The sequence below is a fragment of the Eumetopias jubatus genome, unplaced genomic scaffold (assembly GCF_037043125.1).
Source record: "Eumetopias jubatus isolate StellerSeaLion01/CBP00866 unplaced genomic scaffold, mEumJub1_p1.0 scaffold_15, whole genome shotgun sequence".
In the NCBI taxonomy this organism is placed as follows: domain Eukaryota; kingdom Metazoa; phylum Chordata; class Mammalia; order Carnivora; family Otariidae; genus Eumetopias; species Eumetopias jubatus.
This window is the reverse complement of record NW_028274821.1, coordinates 88,830,004-88,853,936: the sequence shown is the minus strand read 5'-3', so window position 1 is coordinate 88,853,936 and position 23,933 is coordinate 88,830,004. Positions and strand designations below refer to the sequence as shown.

Below are 23,933 nucleotides of genomic sequence, written 5' to 3'. Positions count from 1 at the left end.
CTCAGAGGTCCTGCTGGGCTATGGAGCAGGCTTGGGACGGGGAAGCTGGGGAGCCTGGGTTGTCGAGACCTGCATCGGGAAAGCAGGCCTCCCCCTCCCAAGCTTCCTCGGGAACTTCTCATTCTCATGAAGCCCAGTTTGTGGCCATGCCTAAACACGGAGTTCCCCGTCGGGCTGAAACGAAGGTTGGAAATGAGGTCCGCAGTCTGACGGGGTCTCCCGCTGGGGGTGCTGCGGGCAGCAGGGGATCCATCAGTAGCCCCTGACCTTCCTGAATTTGTGATCTCCTTTGTGATTTCCTGATTTCACAATTTACTTTCATCTTCTGAGGCTTCCTTTTCCTTTCAGTCATTTGAATAACAAAAGTATCCTACGCTTTTTTTTTTTTTTAAGTTAGGCTCTGAGTCAACCTGGGGCTCGAGCATACGACTCTGAGAGATCCAGAGTCTCATGCTCTACCTACTGAGCCAGCCAGGCACCCGGTATGCTTGTTTTAACAGTTCAGATGACACACACGTTATACACAATTTGAAGTAGAGGATATAACGTGTAATAAACACATGTGCCAGAATAATCTGAAACATGTCCCTCCATACTTTCTTCTGATACAAATGTATATGCATATACTTAGGGGAGGGGGTGTGATTTTAGGAAAAATCAGATCATACTATGCATGTTTCTGCCACCTTTTTATGGTCATCTTCCTGAGTCTGTACACAAACATCACACCTCGTCCTCTGCAATGATCGATCGCATGGTGCCCCGCGCTATGGGCTCAGCACAGCTGACCCATTCCCTTCTTGATGAGTATTCAGACTGCCGCTGGTTTCCTCCTCTTACACTTGATGCTCAATGAATACTGCTGTATTTGTATCTTTATAACTGGTACTTACATCGCTGCTGGATAAATTCCCAGAAGTGGAATGGCATCCCTGAAGGGACAGGAATGCCTACCCAGCCCCACCACGTGTGTGGTCTCTTTCCCTCCATCACTGTCAGCTCTGGATGCAACCAGCCTGTGGTTTGTCTGGCAGATGGAAATGCTATCACCTTGCTCTAGTCAGCAATATCCCCAACCACTCATGAAGTTAAGCATCTTCTTTCAGAGGTGTCTCGGCCGTTTGCATCTCCTCCATCCTGACTGACCTGTTCAGAGCCCTCTACCTTCTGGTATTTTAAAACAATCGTGGTTTCATTTTGTAGGCTCCTGGATGCTCAGAGCAGGGTGGAAGACATGCTCCCTGAAACACAGGCCTGAGACATCTCCAGATGTCCATCCAAAAGGCTGCCGTGGGCCAGCCCAGACTTTCCCTCCTTGCTCACCACTGTGCCCTCAGATCCCCCTGTTCCTGCCTCCTCTGGAGGAAAATCCCCTCGGTCTGTCTCATTTATTTCTCTGTGCAGACTCAGAACACAGCGTTAGACAATGCAAATGCACCACAGCCTTGTTCGGCCCCTCCTCCAGATCACAGAGAAGCAAAACTACTTCAAAAGAAGCCACAGGTACTTTGAAGGCCTGATCCCTCCTGTGGGCCCAGGCTAAGCCAGCTCAGGCCAAAGGCCACCCAGGACCTGCTGGTGGAGGGAGGCTGAGGGACCAGCATCAGGTGCCCGGAAAGAAGAGCCAGCAATGTGTCCAGGCATCTGAGCCCAGGCCCCACTCCCGGGAGTGTCCTCCACATGCTCTCCCCCCACAACACCCCCCCACGCCCGGCACACAGTGGCACTCCCACAAGGCCATTCATCACAGCAGCACATTCACCACATTTGAAGAGCCAGGGTGTCCACCCACAGAGGCTGAGTTATGGGGTCCACACAACGAGATACCACGCAACGCCAGGGCCAAGAATGAGAAAACTGTCTATGTACCGGGATCGAAAGAGATCCAGGATACACTGTCCAGTGAATAAAGCAAGTTACAAAAGTGTCTGCAGTGTGCTACCTTTTATGGAAGGAAGGGGAAATGAAAAATAAGCATATTTGCATAAAGAAACTCTGAAAAGGCACAAAAGAAACTCCTGTAAGTGGCTCCCTAAAGGGGGGGACGGGGAGGGTGAGCACAGAGGGTGGGAGACTTCTCGACGCTGCTGTTTTTATACTGTTTGATTTTGAACCACAGGAAAGTATTACGCCGATTCAAAATGTTTTTCCAGACAAAGACACGTCCTCCCCACTCAGAGTGGCCCACCTTCTCGCTCTGGGCCTGCCTGGGGCCCTCCTCAGGTCACATGTGTCAAAATGTCCATGGACTCTCAAGGCATGATTCATGCCCTGCCCTGGAAAGGCTCTGGGCACCCACTCCGGCAGCTAATGCACAGAGCACTAGCGGCTCCCAGATGGAGTGAGCTAAGTGATAATTAATGGCCATTAGGACGCAGCCCCCGGAAGGCCTCGAACAGACACCAGCCTTCCATTTACGCGAAAGGCTAACCAGAGACTGTCGGGGAGCTGGTTCTTCCACCGCCTTCAGAAACCTCTGTACCTCAGGAAGGCAGTGCCCCTAGGCATGGGCCCCAGCCCCAGAAGGTCTGACCCTTTACCTTAGATTTGAACAGCAAGTCCTCCTTGGTCACCTCCCCTATGGAGTCAAGGTGAGGGCAAAGGTCCTTGGAGTCCCCCATTCTGGCCTGGGCTCACCTATGAGAAAACGCAGGGACACTGGGTTAACAGCAGCCGCTGGGGGAGGGACGCATGGGGCTACTGGCTCAGTGCACAACTTTGGTCTCGGGCCCTGGCTCTGCCACATATCAGCTGGTGACTCAGGGAAGCCACGTAACTACTCTGAGCCTCACTGTCCTTCTCTGGGAATTGGGTGTGACGGTAACATCAACCCCAGTGGATTGCTCAAGGACTCACAAATGGGTAAAACTGGTCAAACGTTGAGTAAGCCCTGTGGGGTGTACCACCATCAATTCTACCAGCTGGGATACTGTACATACTGCAGATATGCCAAAGATGTGGTACCGCTGGGGGAAGCTGAGTGACATTTGTGGCAACGTCCTATGAGTTACAATTAATTCCAAAGAAAATGCCTAAAAAGAAATCACTGAATTTGCTTCAGCCACCCAAAAGTTTAGCAGAAATCGCACCTAGGAATCTGTTGATTCTAGCTCCAAACTGTTGCCCAAAAAGGTCCAAACCAGCCAAAGATGAAGTGGAGCCAAGGTGGTTGGATCGAAGGCAGAGGCTGCGTGTCCACCAAGGGAGGTAGACCCCTAGCTCTCCTGGAAGGCCCCTCCCCACCAGAAATGGCCAGCCAGGGGTTGATGAGCCCAGGCTCCCAGCCAGAACAGCTGTTCCGGGGCACTGATAAGGTTCCAGGTAACACACTAAGTGGTCTTCATACATTATCTCATTACAAACTCCCCCAGCCATCTTCCAGGCAGCTGTGATTAAGCCCCTTTTACAGATTAGGAAATAGGGGTTCCTTCTTCTCTCAGGTGTCACAGAAAGGAATGTGAGAGCTAAAGCTGACCTGCAAGCTGGTCAGACTCGTAAGGCCCCACCTGTGTTTGCTCTCTTTAACTTGGGAAAATGTAAGCATAAGCAGCAGACAGAACTGCACAGCTCACTCCCGTGTACCCATCACCTAGCTTCAACCCTGAGCCATGAGTGGTCAACCCTGCTTCAACTCAACCTCCCACTTCCTCGTTTTTTGCAGCAGATCCCAGACATCACATCATTTCATCTGCGTATGTTCTTCTAAAAGATAAGGACTTGAAAAAAGAAAAAAGACACATCCACAGTTTCATTATTTCACCTAAAAGACTTTCCTCCTCGGTCCGTGCTTCAGACGGGCAGGCTGTGGGCCTACCTCTGTGTAGAGTGCCACCCCCAGGAAGCAGTTGACATCTGCATTCTCCGTGGACAGCCGACAGTGGTGGGGTGCTGCGCCGGCTGGGGTGAGTGCAGGCCTCTGGCAGGGAACCTGGGGGGACAAACCAGCGCAGTTCATGCAGCTCTGTTATTTCAAAACCATTCTTCGCACCAACCAGGAGCTGAAAATAGGCCCGAATTCCTCCTGGGAGGGGCAAGTGAATTTTTTGACATTTGAGGCATCCACGGGCTGGACAGGCTCCTCAGTCCATCCACAGGGACAGTAAAAACACACCACTCCCGGGGTAGCTAAAGGCTTATGCAGAGCTGGCAAATAGGGCCAGCCCCTCCTTGGGGGTGTTGGACCCTTCACTAGCCACTGCTGGGCATTACCTCTGTGATCGCCGAGAGCCGAGACCTTCAAGGGTCTGTAAGAGAGGGCCATGGGGCTCTCCAGCTAATGCTCCCTCTGGCTGCCACCACCTGTTAACCCTCTGGACGGAAGGCTCAGCCCCTTCCACGCATGCCCCTGAGACCCTCAGATCATCCTTGGTGCCTCCCCAGGATCCTGTGCTGCTCAGAACCCCCGGCCCCCAAGTCTTGAGCAACCCCAGGCTAGAGGCACAACTGAATCCATCCACGTGTTGCCACTGCCCCCCCCCTTCCCTGCTGTGCCACAGTCCCCCAGATGTGGGCAGTTCAAAGAGGGAGAGGCAGTTAGAAGCTAACATTTAAAATGGTCACATCGCTTCTCGGCCTTTTGGCTAAGATCAAGTGCATTTAAAATGGTCACATGACAATGATGGGCTCAAGGTTCTAAATTCCAAGCCTCTTCACTCAAAGCCAGATTTTTAGGATTGTTGTTTTTTTCATTTCCACTGAGGTCAAGTGCACCGGGCTGGCAAGCTGCAGTGTGGTCAGGAGGCTGGGGAGAGCGGGGAGGGAGTGTCTTTGGTGTGTGGCCCATCTCTCCAGCTAGATGGCAGAGCCAGCTTATGAGCCTGATGCCCAGTGCCACGGGCGGTGCCCAGGACAGGGAAGACGGCAACAGGCCCATCTGGATTCACACGTGCAATCAGACTACTTAAGTTCCTCCAACTTCAGATAGGGAAAAAAAAAGAGCCCCGTGGCTAACAACCCTCCCTGTACCCTCACTGCCCCTGTTTTACAGAAGAAATAGAACTGGAGCTTGAGTAACTAACTACAGGACTTGGTCAAAGTCAATCCTCAGCTAGTCAGTCACTCGTGGGTACTCGATCAGATTGTCTGGTACAGAGCCAGGCTCTGAATCCGGGCTTGGCAAACCTTGTCTATAAAGTACCAGGTAGTAAATAATTTAGGCTTTGTGGGCCGTGTCAATCTTGATCACATACTCTTCTGTGCACTTTTTTTCTTTTTACAGTGTATTAAAACTTTTTTTTTTTTAAATTCATAGCTCCAGGGCTCTGCAAGATAACGCAGAACCTGCTGCCACAGTTTGCTGCCTCCTGTTCTAAATCACTGTGCTGTTGGGGCCTCACCAAAATACGCCCAGATCACTGACATTCCACATTTCACTGCACACAAATCACCAGTTTAAATAAGGCAAATAGCGAAGAAGAGTCCAGAGGGTTAACGTGGCTCCAGATTTTTTTCTAAGTAAGTAATCAGGGTATGTGCAAAGACAGAATGGCTCAGTGGATTAAGCATCTGCCTTCAGCTCAGGCTGTGATCTCGGGGTCCTGGGATCGAGCCCTGCATTAGGCTCCACGCTTAGCGGGGAATCTGCTTCTCCCTCTCCCTCTTGCTTGTGCATGCTCTCTCTCTCTCTCTCAAATAAATAAAATCTTAAAAAATAAAAATGTAAAAAAGTACTGATATAATTCAATGGGCAAAAGACAGTGCTTTCAACAAAGGCTCTCTGCATGGGGGAAAAATGACCTTTAACCCCTACCTCACATCATACACAAAACTTATTTAGAAATGGATCATAGACTTTATGTAATTGGTGGTCAACAGAGGGTTTAAAATTCTTCCCTTTCTTCTTGTTCTTTTCCGAGGTTCTGGAAGAGTCGGGTTATTCTAAAATACATCCTTGTGGGGTGCCTGGGTGGCTCAGTCGTTAAGCATCTGCCTCCGGCTCAGGTCATGATCCCAGGGTCCTGGGATCGAGCCCCACATCGGGCTCCCTGCTCCGCGGGAAGCCTGCTTCTCCCTCTCCCCTTGCTTGTGTTCCCTCTCTCACTGTCAAATAAATAAATAAAATCTTTAAAAAAATTAAAATAAAATAAAATACATCCTTGAGATGCCCCGTTGGCTTTCTCATTTTCAAACTGACGACATCTTCCCCTAATTCTTTTTCCTCTAGTTCTTCATTTGCTCGTGGCACCGCCAGAGCTCAGCTTCAGAGCCCTTCGGTTTTCCACCTTTGCCTCTGGCCTTCATATCGGTCACCGGCTGCATCTGCAGCAAATCCACCTGATACACGCGCTCCCTCCTTCCACGTGTGCGGGAAGGCTCCAGGCACGCCGCCCTGGCTGCTGGCAGCTCCTTCCTGCTGCTGCGCATCTCAGAGCATACGTGATCAGTGACACCTTTCAAGTCTTGCGCATGTGTTCTTAGCAACACACTTCTTAGGAGGGTAAAACCCCCAACGTTCACCATTCTCAACCCCGGCAGCACCCTGCCTTCCTCCGACTCTTCTGCCCTTCACTTCATTCACACGATTGCTACCTGCTACAGCAAGAGGTAAACAGTCCTTCGTGTTTTCAGCAAGCTTTCTCTCTTCCTCATCTTCTGTTTCCAGAAATTTGTGTTTTCTTTTTTTTTTAAGATTTTATTTATTTGAGCGAGCAAGCAAGCAAGAGAGAGCACAAGCAGGGGGAGGGGCAGAGGGAGAGGGACAAACAGACTCCCCATTCAGCGGGGAACCGGCCATGGGGCTTGATCCCATGACCCTGAGATCATGACCTGAGCCGAAATCAGACGCTTAACGATGAAGCCACCCAGGCGCCCCAAAACCACCTCTTTGGATTAAAACTCTGAACTGTTCCACCTGTACAGTCTTGTTTACTCTGGGGGAAGCACCTGTATGCTCTGAAGACAACAAATCTGTGAGGAAGAGGAGTTGATTAACATCCATGTTCCCAATCTGGATTCACCTGCAGCCGTAATGTGAGTTCAAGCTCCATGTCCACCAATTTTTGGTACACTTGGTTTGGGAGCTTTGCAAAGCCCAGAGAGCCTTTGAGGTCCGTCTTTGGAGCCAGCAGGGTACTGCTGCAGATGCGCTTCCCCCAGCAGGGGTGGACCCTCGCCACCCCACATCCCTGACCCCTCCACCACCAGCCCCAGCACGGTCCCGGCTGCCAGTTCTCCTGACTTCAGACTGAACAGGAGCAAACATTAAAACTCTAGAACTTCTAGAGGAAATCCTAGGAGAGGATCTCTGCAACTCTGGAGTTCACAAAGGTCTTAGAACATGGAAGGTGTTCTTTATAAAAGGCAACATTGAAAAACTGGGCTTTCTCAAAATTAAACATTTTTCTTTTCAAAAGATGCTGTTAGGGGAATGAAAAAGCAAGCCATGGCCTGGGAGAAAATGTTCACAATACATGTATCTAACAAATATCCAAAATACACAAAGAACTCTTACAACCCAGAGAAGGATAAAGTGTCCAATTTTGTGAAATGGGTGACGGATGGAATGGGTACTTCACAAGAATGGCCAATAAACACCCGAGAGCATGCTCAACATCATTTGCAAGACAACATCTCACAGCACCAAGAACATCTAGAACTAATAAAATCTTCAATACCAGGGGTTGCTGAAGATGTGAAGGAATTTGCCTATATTGATAGGACTGTAAAATAATATCAAAAGCTGGAAAATAGCTGGGCAGATTCCTACAAAGTCAAGCACACACTTACCACATGAGCCCGCAATTCCACTGTTGGATATTCACCCACGAGAAATGAAAACATACCTCTACACAAAGATTTGTATGCAAACATTCATAGTAGCTTTATACGTAAAACAGCCCAAAATCGGGAAGACCTCCTAGTGTCCAGCAACAGGGGACTGAAGCCAACTAACATTATATTCATATAATGGGATACTACTCAGCATCAAAAAGAACCCTGGATATGCAGAGCAACATGGGTCAATTCCAGACACGTTCAACTGAGCAAAAGAAGTCAGATACAAAAGAGCACATACTCTAGGATTCTCTTTATATGAAATTTCAAAACAGACAAAACTAACTTTAGGTGTTAGAAATTGGGACAGCGGTTGCCTGGGGCAGAGGATGAGGCTACACCGTAAAGAGGGAACTTTCTGTGGTGTTGGAATGTTCTAGATTTTGATTGGGGTGTGATTTAGCCAGGTCTCTATACCTGTCAAATCTCAGGAACTACATCTTTAAAGTGCATGCATTTTACTGTATGTAAATTATACCTCAATAAAGTTGGTTAAAAGCCCTTTATTTTTTTTAAAGATTTTATTTTATTTTATTTTTAAGTAGGCTCCATGCCCAATGTGGGGCTTAAACTCACAACCCTGAGATTAAGAGCCACACACTCTACCGATGGAGCCAGCCAGGAGCCCCTAAAAGATTTTAAGTAATTTCGATACCCAAGGTGGGGCTTGAACGCATAACCCTGATCTCAAGACCTGAGCTGAGACCAAGAGCCGGATGCTTAACTCAGCCACCCAGGTGCCCCCCACTTCTTGGTATACACCCCAAAGCACTGAAAGCAGTGACTTAAATAGATATTCATACACCCGTGTTCGTAGCAGCACTGTTCACAAGAACCAAAGGAGCAGGCAACCTAAGGGTCCGTCAAAAGATGTATGGAGAGACAAAATGTGCTCTATCCACACAACAGAATATTATTTAGCCTTAAAAAGGAAGAAAATTCTGACTCATGCTACAACAAAGATGAACCTTGAGGACATCATGCTGGGTAAAATAAGCCAGACACAGAAAAATAAATACTATATGATTCCACTTCTATGAACTACCTAAAGAAATTAAATCCATAGAGACAGAAAGTAAAATGGTGGTTGCCAGGGAGAGGGAGGAGTCATGTTTAATGAGGACAAAGTTTCAGTTTGGGAAGAAGGGAAGGTTCTGGAGTTGGATGGGGGTGATGGTTGCACAACGATGTGAATGTGCTTAATGCCACTGAACCGCACACTAAAGATGATTAAGATGCTACATTTTACATGTATTTTAATGAAACTTCAAAATAAAATTTTCAAAAATAAGTAAAAATTTCAGAAGTTGCGGAGAGAGGGTATGACACCACTAAGAAGAAATTTTTAAGAAATGGGGGTAGGGGGTGCCTAGGCGGCTCAGTCGGTTAACCATCTGACTCTTGACCTCAGCTCAGGTCCTATCTCATGGCTCAAGCCCCACCTTGGGCTCCAGGCTGGGTGTGGATCCTACAATCAATCAATCAATCAAATGGGGGGAGGGGCAGGGAATGACAATGAATTGAAATACAACGACCAAGAAAGATACTGGTCCCCATTGGGCCCTACCATGCTGTCCACTGTCTTTGTCCTCTCTCCACTTCACTGTCCCCTGACCAGGAAAGGCATCTGTTGCCCACCCTGCCAAATGCAGTCCCACCCTACCCTACCATCCTCTCTCCGAGGGAAGGCCCTCTGTCCATCCTGGCCCATACTTGGCAGGCTCTGTAATCATTTTCATCATTTACCTGTTTTTTTATCTAATGCCTGTTCCCTCTCAAGAATGTAAGCCCCCCCCACCCCTCCTCCCCCGGCCAAGGGCAGGGATCTGTTTTGTTCACTGCTGTATACCAAATACCCAGAATGGCATCTGAACAGTGACTTCTCAGTAAATACTTGTTAGATGGCTCAAAAGTGCAAAAAGCTATAAAACACTATCACATAAAAATTCCATTTTGGTAAACTAATCTAACAATGTTATCATTATTCCTGGGAGGATGGAATCAAGGGATTTTTGTTTCCTCCTTTTTTGCTTGTCTGCATTTTAACAACGAACTGATGTTGCTTTTGTAATACACGTCCTGATAGGTTACTTATAATTATCTTTAAAGTTTCCAAAATAAAAAGAACATGTGTCTGGCCTCTTTGGTACCTAAGGTGTCCCTCCTGGGCCCTTGCTTTTTCCCCAGGTCCCTGAGAGAACACTGGGGAGGCACGACCTCCATCCCTTGGGGGCTCTCCAGACCCCCAGGGTGTGAACAGGACACCTGAGGCCCATTTTAGAGAGGGGGCAGCATCTGAGGTCCCAGAAGCTCCAAGAGAGGACGTGCCTCAGCTGCTACCCGAGTGGCTTGAAAGTATAACCTTTCATCATGTGACCCATTCACTTGAAGATCTGCTCCTTTGCTTTTGCCTCATTAACTTCTGTGTTGTATTAAAAATTTTCATCTCGGGCGCCGGGGTGGCTCAGATGGTTAAGTGTCTGCCTTCGTCTCAGGTCATGATCCCAGGGTCCTGGGATCGAGTCCCACATCGGGCTCCCTGCTCCTTGGGAGCCTGCTTCTCCCTCTGCTTCTCTCTCTCTCTCTCTTTCTCTCTCATGCATAAATAAATAAAATCTTAAAAAAAATTTTTTTCATCTCCTCCCACTTACCCTGAAAATAGAAAAAGGCTTTTTGTGTGGTTTCAATACAATTAACATACACCTCTGTAGACGCTGGAGAACACTGACAAACATAAAATGGCATAAAAATCACCTGTGATCCACCTGGGGGTGGGGGTAAGATGGTTACTGTGTTAGTCTTGTTCATGTGTAGGAATGCCTAATTTAAAAAAACGAAACTAGAATATAACAGAGTTGTATACAAGGTTTTTCTGTTTATATCATGTACATTTCTCCTGTCACTAAACTTCTTTTCAACAACTTCATTTCTAATGGCTGACTAATGTCCCACATATAATTTAAGCTATACCTTAGTCGCTTTCCTACTCTTGGACACTTAGGGTATTTGTGTGTGTGTGTTGCCATTATAAACAAAGCAGTGAGAAATATTTTGAAATATAAATCTCTGACTACATCTTTGACCCAGGAAAAATTACTAGGTCAAAATGTATGTGCTGGGGGCGCCTGAGTGGCTCAGTCGTTAAGCGTCTGCCTTCAGCTCAGGTCGTGATCCCAGGGTCCTGGGATCGAGCCCCACATCGGGCTCCCTGCTCAGCGGAAAGCCTGCTTCTCCCTCTCCCACTGCCCCTGCTTGTGTTCCCTCTCTGTCTCTCTCACTGTCAAATAAATAAATAAAATCTTTAAAAAAATTGTATGTGCTGAAGGCTCTAGATACACATTGACCAACTTCCCTCTACATCCACTATACAAATTTATCTGCCAGAGGGGGAGACGAACCATGAGAGACGATGGACTCTGAAAAACTGGGGGGTTCTAGAGGGGAGGAGCGTGGGGGGGATGGGTCAGCCTGGTGATGGGTATTAAAGAGGGCACATTCTGCGTGGAGCACTGGGTGTTATGCACAAACAATGAATCATGGAACACTACATCAAAAACTAATGATGTAATGTATGTTGATTAACAATAAAAAAATTAAAAAAAAATTTTATCTGCCTACCAGCAGTGTAGGAACATGCCCAACAAAGAAAGTTTGAGGTTTACTAACATTTTTTTTCAAAGCTGATGTTTAAAAACAGTTTGTAGGAAGGGCAAAGTTGAGCGGTAGTACTGTAAACTTTGGGTGTTTACTCTTCCTCATGTAGGATCTGAAATGTCAAAAGCACCTGGTCTACAAGGGCTGCACTCCACTTATCTCCACTGCCTAGAAGCTTTCACTTCATTTTATCTTGGTACCCAACCGGCTTGGCTTGGGGTAATGTAACACACGCCAGGTTTGGGCCCTGCCCTTAACCCCAGGGTAGCTATACGCAGCCACCAGGGATGTGATCATTACTAGCCAGCCACCTTTTCCTGTGCTCTTGCCCCATGTCGGCTGCTTCACATACGTTAGCCCTGGGGCTGAGCCTAATTCCAGAAGGCAATGAGAGAGCTAGCCCTGCGTTCAGCTCCTTGCTGGTCACTTGCAAGCTGTGTGTCTTTAGATAAATCAGTCGCCCCTCAGTTTCCACGTCCGTGAAATGGGGACAAAGATGGCAACTAGAGTTATGGGAGAGTGCAGGGAGACAATGCATAGGGAGGATTTAGCATTCTGATCACGTGGACTTCCAGGGTGGCTCAGGGTCTGTATTTACCTGCAAAGCAAGGACGCTCAGAAATGTTCTGTGCTATAATTTGTGTTACTGGCCATGTTTTATAGATCAGGGGACGGAGACAGGTGGGGATATGAGTCACACACCCAAGGGTGCCCTCCATCAGCTTTTCAGCCAGGGCTCCGTGGCCCAGGACAGCACTGACTCTGACCAGGCACTATGCCCAGTGCCTCTCCTACACTCTTCACATAAGGAAAGCTGTTTCTCATTTTAGGGAGCATGAATGGAGGCCCAGACACAGGAAGCCATTTGCCCAAGACCATACAGTGAGGAAGCAACACAGCGAGGAAGGAACTAGGCTGTATCTGCCTTCAGAGTGCTTCCCATTCTTGCCTCTGTGCAAATAATTGGAGTGCACACAGCAGGCACTTAATAAAGACCAAAAGAAAAAGAAACCTATGCTGCCGAAGGAGCTGGCCCCCAGGAACAGGCCCCCTGGAAGCAGCTGTGCTGCTGGGAGTCAGCAAGGCCCCTCCCTCTCCCGACTGGCCAGGCCAGCCTCCACTCCTGGGGCACAGAAAGCTGGGGGAGGGAGGCCCTGGCAGGTCTGGCTCAGAGCCCACCCATTGCAGGCCCCAGTGAGGCTTCCGGGAGGGTTCAGCCTGAGGGAGGGCAGGCACTTCTCCCTCCCTGGGGCCTGCAGCAAGGAAGGGGGAAAGTGGCCCCAGGTAGCGGGCGGGCGGGCAGGCAGGCAGCACCTCTGGGCCTGGCATCAGCCGCTCAGACCAGGCCTAGGGTGCCTATTACTTATCATTTTCCTGGCAGTTCTGGCCACCTCCTCCTCCCAGCTAGGAAGCCAGTTCCTTAGGACGGGAGAGGGGATGCTGCCAAGCCCCCGCTAACACAGAGACAGCCACCTGCTCTGATCCTTATTACACCAGCCATCCCATACTCCACACACCTGCCCACACTGCTCCACGACCCTCTGGCCCTCAGAGCATGATCCCTTTCCCTCCCTCCTGCCTTTTTCTCTCTGTCCTGCTTCTAAGCAACTCCATTTCTCCTAAAGCCCAAATATATCCCTTCCGTCCACCCAGTCTTAATTCCCTAAGAATCCAACAACCTCCTGACTCCCAAGCAGAACCCTCAGCCTCCCCCTGCCTTGACAAATCGTGCTTCCCCCACACCTCTGTTCTCCCACACCTCCAGTGTCCTCAAATCCTCAGGCAGATCCTCATCTGCCTTACCCACCTTACCCACCCCTGCCTTGAATGGCCCTGTGTACTGGAACTGACACTAACAGACCTCACTGAATCCTTACCACCATCCTGGAGGGCAGGCAACAACTGGGAGCTAAACCCATCTCCACCTCCATCACTGGAGGAGAGGCTGAGGCTCAGAGAGGTGGAGTAACTGGCTGGAGGTCACATAGCTACCGAGCCGCTGATCCAGAATTTGACCTTGGGACTGCCCACCCTGAAGTCAATGCTCTGAACTGTCAGCTCCACAGTCTCCCCAACAGCCCCAGCCAGCCTGGAGTGGGGATGATCTTTACCCCCTCCAAGCCAAACACCCACATTCGGAGGGCAGCTTCCCCTGGCCTCCTTCACAAGAGCCACTTCTGAGTCATGCTTCACAAAGCATTTTTCTGCTCAACTTAAACTCCTGAAGTCTATGACAACACCTCTGAAGCCTGGTACTGCAATTTGTCCCAGGCTCTGGAGGAGTCAGTTAATTGGAGAGGGCATGGGTTTGGGGCCACCACAGGCTGGCACTCTTTGGGGGTTAGCGGGCTGGAAACAGTGACTGGCCCCGATCACTGAGAAGCCACAAACCCTAGAGCGCGTAAGTATAAGCAGAACTCAGACTAAGACCCCTAAAACCGCAAAGCAGGAGAGGGTCAGAGAGGTTCACGCCAAAAGTCACATAGCCAGTAAATGAAACAGGGACTCCGGTGGGGAAAGAGGCTCCGAGAAGAGAAGGCTCCTGCCCAGAGTCACCAGGTAAGGTGGCAGAATGGGGGATTGTACTGAGGGTCAGGACCTATAACTCAGTCCACTGCTTTATCATGTTACTGACCTAATCCCAAACGAGAATACACCAATTTAAATTTGCAACTCAATACCCCCTCCCACTAGTAATTCCCTTGCCTCGCTCTATTTCCATACCACTCATCACCTTCTAATATACTTTACATACTTACGTTATTAGAACCTAAAGTCCAGGGGCGCCTGGGTGGCTCAGTTGGTTGAGCGTGCGACTCTTGATTTCGGCTCAGGTCATGATCTCAGGGTGGTGGGATCAAGCCCCGCCCTCAGCGTGGAGTCCGCTGTCCATCTCCCTCTGCTCCTCCTCTCCCCCCACCCCCTCCTCAGCTCATGCTCTCATTCTCTCTCAAATAAATAAATAAACAAAATCTAAAAAAAAAAAAAAAAGAAGAAGAACCTGAAGTCCACACTAGATCAGGGATCTTTCATCTCTTCTGCTCCCTGGCATACTTTAAGCACTTAGAACAGTGCCTGCTCTATATAGTAAAAGCTCAGTGAACATCTGAATAAGTAAATTAGTCCAACAAACTTTTACTGAACACTGACTACAGCCAAGCTGCAAACTACAATTGCTTTGCTGCATCCCAAATCTACCTAGACATTAATGTTCGCTGAACCCTGAAACAAGCCAGGCTCCAGGAAGGAGCTTGCAAACCAATACAAATTCAAGCCAAACAAGTACAATTCCTTAAACAACTAAACTCTCAAAACTATAGCATGACACATCTCTGAACTGAAGAGAACCCACATTTCCTGGAGGCTCCCTCTGACAAGCAGTTCCACCTCACCCCCCAAAAAAGGCCCAGCAAGACTTAGAGAGTCTGCAGTCCCTTAACCTGGCCACCCACTGCCACATTCACAGCTGCTACATTTCCAGCACTGCTTTTGCTAAATAGGTCACAGTGAGATCTGCCACAGCCCAGGGGGTGAGTAGCACTAGGTACTCTGGCCCCCAGCTCATTTGTACCAGACGCTCCTTCCTGGGATGGCAGAAGAGAAGAAGGGTCCAGAAATGTCCTTGGCCTTCTGGCCCTCTCCTTGATGCTGTCCAGTTTCTCCTCGTAGGAGGGCAGCTGGGTGGGCAAAATCAGAGCTACCTCTGAAAGGGTGAGGTCTGCAGACATGGACTCCCTGGGTTCCTGCAGCAATTCCCCAGGAGCCTCCCCTTCAGCCAGCAGGGATAGGGTGTCCAGTGATTCCCAGGTGCATCTGGGGTTGGTTGAACCAGACTGCAGAGGCAAGACTTTGAGATTTTAATATATGGCTTTCGACCAAAGCCAAAAAGCTGTTCCAAGAAGTCCTGAGTTCATTTGTCTCAGTCCAAGGGAGAGAACAGCAATCTCAGGAGAGACTGTTCCAGAGAAAAGGAAGGCATTCCAGAAGTGCTGCCCTGCGTCTGAATGGTCTTCCAGAAGAGGAAACCAAAACAGTCTCCGTCAGCCCCTCCCCCCAGCCAATGAGCTACAATAACAGCAGCTGCAGCAAACATTTACTAAGCTTTGCTGTGCTGGGTACTGGGCATAACCTGCCGCAGATGTGGGCCTGCCACCGATCCCTGCTCCACCTTCCAGCTGTGTGACTTCAGGCACTCACTGCCTCTCTGAACCAAAGTCTCGTTTGCAAAATGAAAAATAACTCGATCTACTTCATAGGATTGCTGTGGGAGCTCACCGAGATAATGCTTAGCCCATTGCCTGCCACACAGTAGCGCTTAATAGGAGGCAGTGCCTTCAAAGAAAAGGACCGGCCTATACTGAGAAAAGCAAAACTACTTAAGAGGTTCCTAAAAGTCCTGTAAGCCATCATTGATATATTTAGTTATTTCCTAAGCGTTCGTTGATGCCTGTTTGTTTGTTTTCAAATAAACTAAGCCTCACGGCATCCTCGGGGTGGAAAGGGCGGAGGACAGAGTGACAGTCCTCGTGACAAAGGACGAAAACAAGGCCCCTGAAGGTCCGGGGAGGCGGACGGCAAGCACACGAGGAGGGGCCCTCTCCCCTCAAAACCCTCCAGGAGCAGGTTCAAAACATCGGACGCGGGGATGAAGTGGCTGGAGGCCATCATTAGCCGGGCAGTCGGCGCCAGGACTTTAATTCACCACTGCTAAGAAGTGGTCATCTTTTATCCCTAAAGAAAAAAATGCACGTCAGGGCCCAGACCCCGGGGGAATAAGTCAGCGCCCCGAGACGCCACACTCGTGCTTTCAACGCTGGGTCAGGCCCCGCAGAAATAAAAGAGATAGCGGCCCCTGTTCTGGAGAAGCAACGAGCCCCCCAGGACTCCAAGTGGGCATCGGGGCCCCAGAGGACACCCCCTGGGCGCCGGCCGGAGGAGGGGAGAGGGCGGCGGCGGCCGGGGGTCCCGGGCTCCGCTCACCTGGCAGCGGCGTTCTGCGCACCTGGCAGGGCCAGGCCCCAGCCGGCCGGGAGCCAGGCTGGGGTAGCCCCTGCTCGGAGAGGCCCGGCCCCCCGAAACAGTCGGCGGCGGCCCGGAACTCACCTGCAGTCGCAACCGCGCCGCCGCCGCCTGTCACTCAAGCGCACCCATAGCTGCACCGCGCAGGGCCGTGTGGCTCGCGGGCCGCGCCCCGCCTCCTCCCCCTCGGCCGCCCAATCGGGAGAGGCGGCACCGCGGATGGGGCGGGGCCAGGCGGGCAGTGCGGCCGGGGGCGGGGCCAGGAGAGCTTGGGGCGGGGCCGGGAGGGGCTGGCACGGTGAGCGCTGCGCTCTGACCTCACTGCTGCGCGCCGGAAGCAGCCCCCGCCAAGGTACAGGGGCCCGGCGGCCGGACCGCGGGGCCGGCGCGACCATGCCGGTCACCGGCAAGACTTTCCGCCGGCGCCGGGCCGACTCAGAGTCGGAGGAAGATGAGCAGGAATCAGAGGAGGTTCGGTACGTTTGGGATGGGGCTTCCAAGGGGCAAGAAGAGAGCCGGCTGCGGGACTTATCACCGGCCAGCCTCTTCTTTGTGAGCGGAAATTGTCCCTTTCTGCAGACAAAAACTGAGGCTCCTAGGGATGAGGCCGCCGCCCCAAGGCCGCACAATAGGGAGAGGTGTCCCCAGGATGCACGGTGGGTCTGACACCCAGTGGGTCTAAGCGCAGGGTCGCCTTCTGGACCATTGTGCTGGCGGCTCAGCATCTGAGCAGGGGTGCCAGTCGAAGCTGCCTTTTGAGTCTGAGTTCTGCGGAGGTTCTCTCAATCTTGTGCATTGCCTTTTTTCAGATTAAAACTAGAAGAGACCCGCGAGGTGCAAAACTTGAGGAAGAGGCCCAACGGGGTGAGGTGGGTGCCGCGGGGCGTGGGGGACGCGGAGGAGGAGGCGCAGATGACAGAGACACGCCCCTGCCTGGGTCGCCATCACAACTATCTCCTCAGACATAGCTCCTTCTCTTAACACACTGTACACCTTCCACTGCCCTGAAAGGAGTCCAGCGTTCTTTTAAAGACGTTTAACCAGGAGATGGCCTGAGCTGTGTGGTCTTGAGGTTTGCCCCAGAGGTGCAGAAACGGGTTACTAACTCGTGTTTTTATTGCACCCGATTGTGAAATGCACATTGATTGTTAAGAGTTTGGAAAATTTAGAACAGTGTAATCAAGAAAATAAGCAGCACCCCTAATTCTCCCATCCACAGGTAACCAGTGTTAACATTTAATGTTTTGGGTAATCTGTTTTTTTCCCTCACATTTCGGACATTAACATTTTCCAAAGCTTTTTTTAGTGGCTGCATAGTATCCCACCCCGTGCATGTGCCATACCTAATCCCCTACTTAGGGGTCATTTGTAGGGGACAGTAGGTCATTTGTAAAAGTTCACCAAATAAGGGTGCGATAAGTATTTTTCTACATTTGTCTTCAGCTTCATGTTCCCCAAAGGCAAAATCTTAGAAATGAGATTTCCAAGCCACGATAATGTCAAATGGCCTTGTAGGAGAGTGTACCACTTCACCGTAACCCCCAGCCAGCATCTAAAGTACTTGCTGAACTCTGTTTTATGCTTGTAGGCTTTTCCAGCTTTTCCACCAAAGCCTACACCAGCTTTGGTGCCCACTCCTTAGAAATTGCCTTTGCTCTAATGTTACAACATACAAACTTCCTAAGTGTTTTCCTCATATCTCAATTATGCAATTTCTATCTCTCTCTCTCTCTCTCTCACTCACTCACTCACTCACTCACTCACTCACTCTCTCTTACTCTCTCACTTTTCCTTTTTGTTTTTGCTCAGTGCTGTGGCCCTGCTGGTGGGAGAGAAGGTACAAGAAGAGACCACCCTAGTGGTGAGTTGTGGGGCCCTCCCTGGATAATGGGGAGTTGTGGCTGCTCTCCAGTGGGTGATTGTGTTTAAAAAAAAAAAAAAAGTCCGCTGCCAATTATATAGATGCTTCTTCTCAGCTGTGTTTGCTTTCTGCAGGATGACCCCTTTCAGATGAAGACGGGCGGTATGGTGGACATGAAGAAACTGAAGGAAAGAGGCAAAGATAAGTAAGTACAGACCTTACTTGATACACACTAACCTGTAGCCCCTGCCTGGGTCTGTGTGACCCCAGATAGTTGGGGCCTGCAGCAGCAGCTTTAGTGGGACATCCTGAAGTATCCTTCGTGCTTTGTAAAGGGTATGCAGCTTAAAAACAAATGAAAGCAAAACTCTTTTCTTTCTTTTTTATTTATTTATTTATTTATTTTAGAGAGGGAGCGTGCACGTCCACACACGTGCTGGGCGAAGGGCAGAGGGAGAGAGAGAATCTCAAGCAGACTCCCAGCTGAGCGCAGAGCCCAGCATGGGGCTCGATCCCACGACCCTGAGATCATTACCTGCGCTGAAATCAAGAGTCAGATGCTCAACTGACTGAGCTACCCAGGCGTTCCAAAAGCAAAAACTCTTGAAAAGTTAGCTTAGTGTGTTGCGGATACTCTGTTTCTGTAAAGGTGTATTGTTTAGTGTGTTTCAAACCCATGTGGAAGTTTTGTTTTTCTTTTTTAAGAAACATACAAAAACACAATTATAAAAATAATAGAGGGTGCCTGGGTGGCTCAGTTGGTTGGGCGACTGCCTTCAGCTCAGGTCATGATCCTGGAGTCCTGGGATCGAGTCCCACATCGGGCTTCCTGCTCAGCAGGGAGTCTGCTTCTCCCTCTGACCCTCTTCCCTCTCATGCTCTCTGTCTCTCATTCTCTCTCTCTCTCAAATAAATAAAATCTTTAAAAAATAAAAAATAAATAAAAATAATAGAAAAGTAAGAAATAAAAGTACTCCTTCCCCAGAGAAATCTCCAGAGGCCAACAGTTTGCTTGCTTCTGTTTCTTCTATTTACATGATGTACTTTTCTGTGTTTTGTTTTTTTTTTTTTTTTGTATAACATCAAACTCGGCCTCACTGAGTTGTGACTTTAAGACTGTGCTTCATTGCTTCTCCTTACAGGATCAGCGAAGAGGAAGACCTCCACCTGGGGACATCATTTTCCGCAGAAACCAACCGAAGGGATGAGGATGCCGACATGTGGGTATCAGTCTGGCTGTGAGCAGTTCGGGGTTCGCTTCAGCCAGATAGAGTGCAAGATGTTGAGTCACAGATGACATTTTTAGAATTACCCAAAGGCAGCGAAGGTGGCCCCTGTCACCCCACCTCCCAGGCTTTTCTAAAAATTCTTTAAAAAGTGGTTCTTGGGAGTTTAGATTCCTTGACTAGTAATATTTTTCCTAAACACTGTAGAAATAAACATTGGATTTGCCCACTTTTTTGCTAACAAGGCTGTTAAACAGATGACTACCATCTGCCATTACCTTTCTATTTTCAGTGAACCTTCCATATATTAACACCAATAGATTGGGAGGGCATAATCTCATAATAGAGGTTGGATGCTTTAAGCTGAAAAAATTTTGCTTGATGAAAAAACTCAAGTTATTTTTATGTTTCTCATTTTTCCACGGACTGATGAAAACTTCATGGACCATCACTGCTCTGTGGGCCAGTGTTGGGGACCACTAATTTTATAAATGTTTGTTGTTGTTTTTAGAGAGAATTTTTTTTTTTTTAAGATTTATTTAAGAGAGAGAGAGCACGAGCAGGGGGGGAAGGGCTGAGAGAGAGAGAAGCAGATCCCTGCCAAGTGGGGAGCCAGACATGAGGCTCGATCCCAGGACCCCAAGATCATGACCTGAGCTGAAGGCAGACACTTTATAACCAACTGAGCCATCCAGGTGTCCCAGGGACCACTAACTTTAAAGACAGGTTTTGTGAGCCTCCTGCCTCTCTCTGAGGCCTGTGGCATTCTCATTTCAGGATGAAGTACATTGAGACAGAGCTGAAGAAGAGGAAAGGGATTGTAGAACACGAGGAACAGAAAGTCAAGCCGAAGAATGCAGAGGACTGTCTTTACGAACTTCCTGAAAACATCCGTGTTTCCTCAGCAAAGAAGACCGAAGAGATGCTTTCCAACCAGATGCTGAGTGGCATCCCCGAGGTGGACCTAGGCATCGAGTACGTTTCAGACCCCTTCTGGCCTCTGCTCTGCTTTCCAGTGAAGGGGACTGTTTCTTCCCTGTCTCCTTGGAAACCCACAAATAATAACTATATTTTCTTTGGCAGGCTGAGATTCTTGTGCCCACAGTCTGTAAAGGATTGGTCAGTGTTGTTAGACTTAAGGGAAAGTCTCCTGAACGCAAAAGTGTGATGTTTTGTTTATTGAGAAATAATTAACACGTAACATATTGGTTTCAGGTATATAACAGAATGATTCAGTATTTGTTATACAGGTGTTTATTTTTATTTAATCTTTGTTCACAGCTCTTCAGCTGTTTTTTTTTTTTTTAAGATTTTATTTATTTATTCATGAGAGACAGAGGGAGAGAGAGAGACAAGCAGAGGGAGAAGCAGGCTCCCAGGGAGCAGGGAGCCCGATGCAGGACTCGATCCCAGGACACTGGGATCATGACCTGAGCCGAAGGCAGACGCTTAACCATCTGAGCCACCCAGGCGCCCTCTTCAGCTGTTCTAATCAGATCCTTGTTTCCCTCTCCTTTATTCTGGCAGGAGCAATGTTAAAGGCTTACCCATCTCATGATCCTCCTCTTCATTTTTTGCAAAACATCTGCTCTAACACTGGATTGTCATGGAAGAAAATGATGGTCAGAATCTTCTTTGGGTGTAGTAGGAAGTTGGGTTCTCGCCTCTTTTCTGGCCTTACTAGCTCTGAGCCTTGAGCAGTTCTCTTTCCTTCTCTGAGGCTCAGTTTCCTCTTGACCAGGAGAGGACAGTATGTCCTGTATCTCCGACAGCTGTGAGAACGGCACTGTAGGAGAGTAGGTCAACTGTGGAGCACTGTGCTCCAAGAGAGGATCTCCTTATGCACTGGTGGGCTTCCAGCCTGACCGTCAGTTCTGTCTGAGGACCAACAGTGAGACGGTCTAATACATGGCGTGGCTCCTTTCTCCCCGCAGCGCTAAAATAAAAAATATCATTTCCACGGAGGATGCCAAGGCCCGTCTGCTGGCAGAGCAGCAGAACAAGAAGAAAGACAGTGAGACATCTTTCGTGCCCACCAACATGGCCGTGAATTACGTGCAGCACAACCGATGTAAGCTTTTCTGGGGAAGTAGCCCCGCCCTGCCGGGGAGGTCCCCTGGTTCCCATATTCTGTCTGATGTGTCCCCTGGTCTCTTTTGATCCAGTTTATCACGAGGAGCTCAATGCCCCCATACGGAGAAACAAAGAAGAGCCCAAAGCCCGACCCTTAAGAGTGGGTGACACAGAGAAGCCAGAGCCGGAGCGTGAGTGCAGCAGAGGCTGCGGGGCTTCCTGGAGCAGTCATCAGGGCCTATGGAGGCAGGGGGGCCTCTGCAGGGGTGGAGCTTGGGCTTTGGGGCCAGGGCACCCGGTTTCCACTCCATGCTCCAGACCATGGCCATTTGCCTTCCCCTTTCCAAGCCTCGGTTTACTTACCTGTGAATGGGGACCGTCATAAAACCAACCATTTGGGGTTGCCCTGAGGATTCCCTGGGCTATCAAATATAATAGAGACTTAAAAAATTAGGACATTTCAATAAGCAAAAATCAATTCAAAGTTACCCACAATGTCACCCAAAGATGAGCGCGTTGACATTTTTATGTACAACCTTCCAGACTTTAAAAAATATGTATATAGAAATGCATATTGTATACATATATAATAGGATCTCATAGTGTTTCACTCAGTAGTGTGCCCTGCATGTCTCTCTGTGACAGTAAATACATAATTTCCTGTTTAGTGGCTATTTCATGTTCTATTGTATGGATATACTGCAGTTCCCTCTGGTTGGACACTTAGGTTGTTTCTCATTTTTCCCTATTTAAACACTGTATTTACCTATATCGTGTCCTCAGGCTACATACCAATAAGTCGCCAAAGGCTCCTCTAGACGTGGGGCAATTTGATCCCCTGCTGGCAGTGTCCCCCTGAGCCCCTTTCCCTCATGCTAACCAGCCTGGGCGGGGGGGCGGGGGGGTCTCCCTTTTCATCAACAACAGGATGATCCTAAGGAAATGCTGAAGTTGCTGAGGCGTCTGAAAAATCCAGGCTGTTGTTTTCCCTTCCCTCTCACTTGAGAAATTAGTTTCTCTAACACCTTGGTTGCATAGTCTTTGATTCCTAGAGCTTTGTGTCATTCACACAGTAAGCAAGGACTTTGGAGTCATGAGACTTGGCTTCCACTCTCAACCTCCCTTCACTTTCTGAGCAACCGTGAGGAAGTCACCTAAGCTCTCTGGACAGTGGTGGCAACATGCCCCTGTTAGAATTGCGGTGAGGGGTAAAAGAAGTTGTATCTGAAAGTACTGGGCACTTTGTACATAGTCAAACTCTCACTGCACCGACTGGTCACCTAGTCTGATGCTGTGTCACCATATGCCACCATACTGTCACCTGACCCCACCTTCTGTTTATTTTCATTCACTCAATAACAGGTATTCACTGAGGCCCTACTGTGTTCCTATTCACGAGGGTAGGCACCTGGGGCTCCTGTGTGGAATGAGACAGGCGTGGTCCTACCCCTAAGCAGAGCCTCTCAGCGGCTTGCAGCATGGCAGACAGCTTTTCTTCTTTCCCTTTGTAGGATCCCCTCCTAACCGCAAGCGTCCTGCTAATGAGAAGGCCACCGACGACTATCACTATGAGAAGTTCAAGAAGATGAACAGACGGTACTAAGGGTGGCGAAAGGGAGAAGTGCAGAATGGGATGTAAATAGCGCCGTGCCTTCCATACCCCTCCCCCCGCCCCAACAAAACGCTTCCTGGACAGAAGTTGGCTTATTTGCCAGCAGACCATTCCAAAAACAGACTCTATTAGCCCTGCTGCTTACCTGCTGGATTTTTCAGGCACCGCATTTGTAACCTTTTGAAACAAAACGTGTAGTTTCCCTATTTGAGGGCAAACTCTATTCTTGTGAGCATTATTAAATCTTGTTTGTAAATATGTTGACTTTCTCTTAATATTGGCCGCAGGGCAGGAGGAAACAGCTGTATTCAGAGTGAGATGAAACCCTTTAGATTGTGCTGTTAATTATTAATATATGCAATCGTGTGTTCTACGTTCAAATACCTGGAGTTCAGAAATGCATCCTGCACTGTTTACGCTGGATCCAGCTGACAGCAGAAAAATCTAGGATGGAATCAAAGGGACACTGGCATTTTCTGACTTTTACAAAGTTACCTATTTCTTTTCATTAAGAAAGAAAAAGAATTTCTATCATTTTCAGCACTTAAGTATTAAATATGAAACAAATCCAACCTTCTTGTTTGTACTGTGTCTCCTTCTACCAACACTAGGTAATGTGTTGAGAGCCTGGGGTGTGGGCAGCTCAATGCAAAACTCAGTTACTGAGAGAGTTTCTCATTGAGTTTGAGAGATGTGGACAAGCTCCAACCTGCTG

General features: G+C 48.9%; 2 protein-coding genes across 5 annotated transcripts in view; one reads left to right on the top strand and one right to left on the bottom strand.

The window, feature by feature from the left end:
- Positions 1-16,601, bottom strand: part of USP20 (ubiquitin specific peptidase 20) — a 41,952-nt gene extending 25,351 nt beyond the window's left edge. For 2 of the 4 annotated variants that reach the window (XM_028090543.2, XM_028090547.2), the window contains exons 1-3: positions 16,531-16,601; positions 3,761-3,928; positions 2,541-2,637 (exon numbers count right to left, since the gene is read on the bottom strand). In XM_028090543.2, the coding sequence (XP_027946344.1) occupies positions 2,541-2,621 (81 nt within the window). In that variant the 5' untranslated portion in view covers positions 2,622-2,637; positions 3,761-3,928; positions 16,531-16,601. The other 2 variants (XM_088019267.1, XM_088019266.1) reach the window with 2 other exon arrangements.
- A 158-nt stretch (positions 16,602-16,759) lies between these two features.
- CUNH9orf78 (chromosome unknown C9orf78 homolog) lies at positions 16,760-23,790 on the top strand. Its single transcript, XM_028090576.2, has 9 exons — positions 16,760-16,922; positions 17,256-17,315; positions 18,256-18,307; positions 18,442-18,512; positions 19,450-19,527; positions 20,311-20,508; positions 21,468-21,604; positions 21,699-21,797; positions 23,118-23,790. Exons 1-9 carry the CDS (start codon positions 16,840-16,842, stop codon positions 23,207-23,209), a joined length of 870 nt encoding a protein of 289 aa, XP_027946377.1. The 5' UTR covers positions 16,760-16,839; the 3' UTR covers positions 23,210-23,790.
- The last annotated feature ends 143 nt before the right edge of the window (positions 23,791-23,933 follow it).